Genomic DNA, 6,000 nt, shown 5'->3' on the forward strand with positions numbered 1-6,000 from the left:
CCAGACTTCAGGTTCCTCATCCATAAACTCATGGGGCTGTGCTGGGTAAGATGATTTCTGGGGAGCTTTTTAACTATACATTTTTTCATTCTATTCTGTCTGCTGTCTGTTTACATGTGTATAGACAAAGACAATTTTACTCAAAAATGTCAATCATTTCTAGGAATTTGCCACATCAGACTCAGATTCCCCAACAGCAGACTACAGGTAAGTACGAAAAGTAATAATGTAATGATGTTTACGTATGAGGCTAACAGATTAAAAGATAATTATAGTACTATATAATTTATGAAGCTAGCTTCACCAAGTAAGGCAAAACAGTTGTATCATTCCTTAACCAGAATTAGAACCTCAAAATAATAGCTTAGATTATTGCATAGATTGGCATCAGAGTGATAAACACTGGGTAAATGATCTTAGAGCAAAAGCATCTATGGAAGTCCTGTCTAATTAAGGAAGACTGAATAAAATCCCCTTCCTTCAGCGAAGCTCCCTATTCTTCCCCTTGGTATGAAAGATTCTTAGCTTGGATGCGTCCAGGATTTGTCTCAGTAAGTGAGCAGCTTGAAACTGACTCTTACAAAAGGAAACCATCGTGACTAATCATTGAGGCTTCAGGGGGATAAATGAGAAATGGTTGGCCTGGTTTTAATGCCACTTTAGAAAGCTGTTACAACATGACCAGTGACAACAAGATGGCGGACGATTCTCCCTTGACTATTCTATTTCCCTAAGACTTGCTTTCTTTAAGTTTATTTCTTTCAAGTGTCCCTAAAAAAACTTCCACAGCCAATTATTTCATTCATCTCAGTACTGAGTAGATAACTTATTCATGATTGTCTTCTAATTAGTGGTTGATTCCTAGTTCTAATTGCCAGGCAACCAGTAATGTCTTTTGTAGCTCTTTTGGAGAAGCAAGAGAAGTTTTAAAAATGTAAGTTGGATGTGGAATTCTGAGTATGAATAGTGGTATTGTAGTAGGGAAGCTATTAAGTAAGTCTCTTAAAAACCTTAGGCACATATAGAAATTTATTGGATGTTTTCATTCAAAAATTATTTTCTCTATTACTGCTTTCGGGAATTTAAGGAGATTTTCGTTTGACAACTTTTCAAAGATTTGAGGCAAGTATAATAAGGTTGTTCATCAGATTTTAATTACGAGATAATGTTTATTAGCATTTCCCCCATCATTTTGACCGCTTGTTTTAATTAAATGCTAACATGTTTCAACAAAGATGTTCAATATATTGATGTGGTGGTGCTACTGTGTAAGCATTCAGGAGATTGATGAAGGAACAAACTTCATTATAAATATGTGTTACCTAAAGAGCAAAGCAAAAAAAAAAAAAAAAAAAGAATCCCTATTAACACTAATTGCATGGCTTTATTTTTTTAAGAAGGAGAATTTTAAGGGAATATTTCTACATTTCCCTCATTAAATTCATAAACTTCTAACTCTTCTAAGATGTCTTTCCTCTGATTCTTAATTATTTCATGCAAGGAGTGAGCAGAGGGAGACAGTTTCTAGTGGAACAGTAAATAATTTACCTGTATATTTTAAAAACCCAGGTAAATTTTACTTATTCCTCCATTAGAGAAAATAAGGAAACCTAAGTAGATGATATTAGAGAGAGATATTTGATAGTTGTATAGATTTTTAGCAAGTAGTCTTGTTAGTATGCTATATTTTAGTAATAGGCAGCATTTCCAACTCCAGGGACAATTTATGTCTGAGCAAATAGGATAAAAGCCAAAGAATTTCCCTAGGGGAATTTTAGGCTGTTCAACCCAATTTTCTAGATTATTTTTCTAAAATAGATTTTGGGGAGCAGGCATTTTGCTTGAGTCAAGGAAGCTTTGATCTCCTTTTTAGTTAATACTATAGCCTATTACCTTCTTGTTTTCTTCTATTTTGCTGTAATTTGGAGCACATTATTGACTAAAGTGCACTATCTCCTCTTGGTTGTTTACTTCTTGTCATTGTTGTTTTCGGTGAGTCCCCAAAGTATCTAAGTGCTAAAGGGAAAGAGACCACCCTAGCATTTTTTATAATTATGATAGATGGTTGTGTTTCTGCCTCTGATAAATGCATGATCAAATAGAGTTATGCCTCCCAGAGAGAAGAGCTGAATGGGCAGCTTACATTCCTTATTCCCATTCTGTTCATTCGAATGAAAAAATTGTTTCTCAACTTCTGAGTTATTCTGCTCTGTATGCATATTCATGGATTTACTGCTATTAATGTATTTTCATGGGTACCACAGCTTTTCTGTCACTCCTTCCTGCTTATCCTGGTACCACAAAGAGGCAGCCACATTTCTGGTTATTATTATCATGCAGTAATAATTTGCCTTTTCCAAGTATCTCAAAGCACTAAGCGAGGTCATAGGTTTTTTTTGTTTTGTTTTGTTTTGTTTTGTTTTTTTAATGAATACAACTTAAGCACAGGGTTTGTCTGTTGGATGCCAAGTAATTTTATCTGTAGCTTCTTATGTGGAATTTGTTAGGGAGATTATATTTTGAAGTTTGTTTTATTTAGGTGTGTGTGTGTGTGTGTGTGTGTGTGTGTGTGTGTGTGTGTGTTTTAATGATCACCAAAAGTTTCAGAAATGAACTAGCTGCTGGTTTTGCAATCCTGGACCTAAGCACTGGCTGGTATAATAGAGCAGTTACAAGCTGACAATTGTACTGCCTTTTGGGTGAGGCCCAAGCCATTAGATTTGATGCCCCTTTAGGTTTTCTCATTTTCTTTGCCATTCCAACCCACACAATACTTTCTAAAAAGCCATGATTAAAAGGTACAGTCATATATCCCGCAGTCAGCCTCATTCTTTTTGTTTATTGTGGGAGGACTTTTCAGACCATACCTTTTGAGAAGTATAAACCATTATAGCTTTGGCCCAAGAAGGAGAGGACTAATTTAGAATTTTTCCTTTTTTTTTTAAAGAAAAAAAAAAACTTAAGGCAGAGATATAATGCAACATAATTACTTTAAATTATGTTAAGAAGATAGAAAATTTCTCCTTGTCATAATATGTTTTGCTCAAAATCTAAGTGTCCATGCCCTGACTAACTCGTGCCTGTGCTCATTCTTACACGTTGCAGGTAAATGGTATCCCTGAAGAAAGAAAACTAACTGAAGCAATGAATTTGTAATCAGGCAATATAGCAGTTATATCTTATTTCTTCTCTTTCCCAATAATGCATGAACTTTTCTGACATTTGGTGTGCATGTCCACGGTATTAAGTATGTACCAAATAACATAACTTTCATTTTACTAATGTATTTTTTTTGTACTTAAAGCATTTTTGACAATTTGTAAAACATTGATGACTTTATATTTGTTACAATAAAAAGTTACCTTTAAAATAAATATTATTAATGAAGCTTAATGTCTGCTGAAATTTATTTCAGAAAATACTCCATTGCCTCCTGTATAGTTGGCATCTTCTGTTGCTGGGAACAGGTTCAGTATTTGTATCCTTGTGGCATGATTTAATCTGTTCTTTCAGACACTACTTCTTAAAGTGTTGTAAGGTAGACCTGGTTTTATGGATTATGGATCTGATGACACCTAGTTTATGAAGGATGGCCCAGCCTGCATTACCTGTTTCCATAATCATATATTTGGTTTTAGAAGCAAGCTGGAAGCTGTTACTCAAAAAGAGATCATTACCTGCTGTTGGTGACATGAATTGGTTCCAAAACCCTGAGCTCCTCTGTGATAACACCACTTCCAAGACTTTCCTTGTACAGTGGTGGTCTGCTTCCTGGGTCTGGACACTATTGGATCAGTATGGTTATAGGCTACCTCACAGGGCCACTTTCGTTGCAGACTAGACCAGCTACAAAACCTTCTCCTCCTCTGCTCTGAGCAGATTTCTGTGTTACTTATTCATTGGTCAGAGGACACACTAAGGCTGTGTAAGTCTGATTCCAAAATTTAAAAAGACTCCCTGTTAGCATTGTACGTGACAACATGTCTTTCACTTAAGGGAATGCTCTATCATGTCCTTGGCATTGGAACTCACCTTCCCTACCGCCTTGACTCCTTTCTTGTACTGTACAGAGGGTGTATGTTCTTCAACTTCTTAAAGATTTATCTTGTATTTTTATTCCTTCCTAAGACAAATAGAGGGTTACCACTTGCTGTTCTTCAGAACTGATCAGCTTGAGGTTGTGAATACCATTGGGGTCAGGTTCAAGTTCTAGGAGGAAAGGTCACTATGATTCCAGATGACTAGACTGTGACACAGTGGCAGAAAATTAACAAACCATAGCTCCTTCCAGGTGAAATCAAACTGGTAGTCCAAGTGAGCAGGAACAAGACACGATCCACAAATAAGGAACTATAGATCAAGAATCGGGAACTTTATTCATCAGTTCTAAGAAAGAGGCCGCTGTGACGATTGGAAACTGCAGTTGGAGTTAGCATTGGTTTTTGCACTGATCATATTAAGGAATTGAATGGGATAAAAATTATTGGCCAGCATCCCACAAACTGTTGATAAAATTGCCTTAATCTCTGCCATTCCCTCTGAAAAAGTGGTCTTGCCTCTGACTTCATATTTTGATGGGAGAAAGAGTTAAGATAGTTTCCAGTGGTCATTACTAACTTAATAGTCCTGACTTTATGGGTCAAAAACGGTGGGGATTCTACCACATGGTGAGGATTTCTATCCCAACTACACATCCTCGTGGTGGGCAAATGAGTATATGGTAAATTTGGGATCTTAATGGTGAACTTAAATTAGAATACCTTTTTTCAGTTGGCCACAGTAAGCCCTTGTCCCAACCAAAATCAACTGCAGTGGTTTTTAGTACCCTCAGGAATTCCAGAAAACTCAGATTTGTATTCCAAATATCCCCTAAAAGTTTATAAATTTTCCTTCCTCCAAGGTATAGTCACCCAATAAATTATGATCTCTCTTTGGAAGAGTTCATATCTGCAAGCCTACACTGATCATAGAAAAGAACATTAGGTAAAAATGTTTAGGCTAAATATGAGGCTAAGAAACTATTCAGAAAATAATTTAAAACAACATCAAGACCAGAGCCTCCAAATATAAAAATAGCAATTAGGTGGGGTATGTGACTTCTGGGATCCATGAATGGTCCAGGATTAGAGCTATCACTTCCTATGTCCTAACTATCTCGAATTGAGTGGAAGAATAAACACTTTCCAACAAGCCATTTTCAGATGGAATAGCTTCATAAATTTGCATTTTGGAATTTCCTATACAACATCCTTACTAGCTGCTTATTTATTGCATTATGTATTTGCTTATGAATCAAGTCATGGTCTGAGGATATGGTGGTAAGCCAAACGAAGCACAGGACTTGCCATCATGGAATTTGCATTGTAGTAGAAAAGACAGACATTAATCAAGTAGCCATACAAATAAATGTCAAATTGCAATTGTAATAAATACTTTGAAGGAAAATCATTGGTGGTATAAAAACTTATCTTAGAGGGACTTGACCTCGTGAGCAAGGTCAGAGAAGATTTCCTAAGGAAGCTTGTGCTATCAAAAGGATGAATATAAATCCATAAGTGGAGTAAGAAAGAATATTTGAGATGGAGAAAAGAGAGTAAATTATTTTGGGAGAAGAGATCCTAGTGAATACAAAATTCTATAAGAAATTTCAGTGCAGCTGGAGTATGGACAATAGGAAGATGTTGGGAAAGTGTGTAGGGTGAGATCCAAGAGATAGGTAGGACTAAACCATGCATGACTTGAAAGGCAGAAAAGTGAAGTCTGAAGGATGTTTAAGAAGAAGGCTGTGATGTGGCCATATCTTGCATTTTTATACAATCAATCCAGCTACACTATAGAGTAGGTGGGTTGGGTGGGTATGGATAGGTCTGTTGTAAACACAATTGGAGAAATAGTAGCTCGGATCAGGATAGTGTTGGCAGGAAATGGACAGATTCAAGAGCTATTTGGTAGATAAAAAGCAGTAGTTGTTGGTACATCCCTACTCTAGAAATAATGTTA

The 6,000-nt window shown here is 36.2% G+C and overlaps 1 protein-coding gene across 4 annotated transcripts in view; it reads left to right on the plus strand.

Annotated features, from left to right (window-relative positions):
- The window catches only part of SGCE (sarcoglycan epsilon), a 69,406-nt gene extending 66,019 nt beyond the window's left edge, over positions 1–3,387 (plus strand). For 3 of the 4 annotated variants that reach the window (XM_039236281.1, XM_039236283.1, XM_039236284.1), the window contains 3 exons: positions 164–207; positions 1,088–1,122; positions 3,106–3,387. In XM_039236281.1, the coding sequence (XP_039092212.1) occupies positions 164–207; positions 1,088–1,122; positions 3,106–3,156 (130 nt within the window). In that variant the 3' untranslated portion in view covers positions 3,157–3,387. The remainder of the gene's footprint in view (positions 1–163; positions 208–1,087; positions 1,123–3,105) is intronic. The other variant, XM_039236285.1, reaches the window with a different exon arrangement.
- The last annotated feature ends 2,613 nt before the right edge of the window (positions 3,388–6,000 follow it).

This window comes from Hyaena hyaena, unplaced genomic scaffold (genome assembly GCF_003009895.1).
Source record: "Hyaena hyaena isolate Hyena2069 unplaced genomic scaffold, ASM300989v1 scaffold_109, whole genome shotgun sequence".
Taxonomy (NCBI): domain Eukaryota; kingdom Metazoa; phylum Chordata; class Mammalia; order Carnivora; family Hyaenidae; genus Hyaena; species Hyaena hyaena.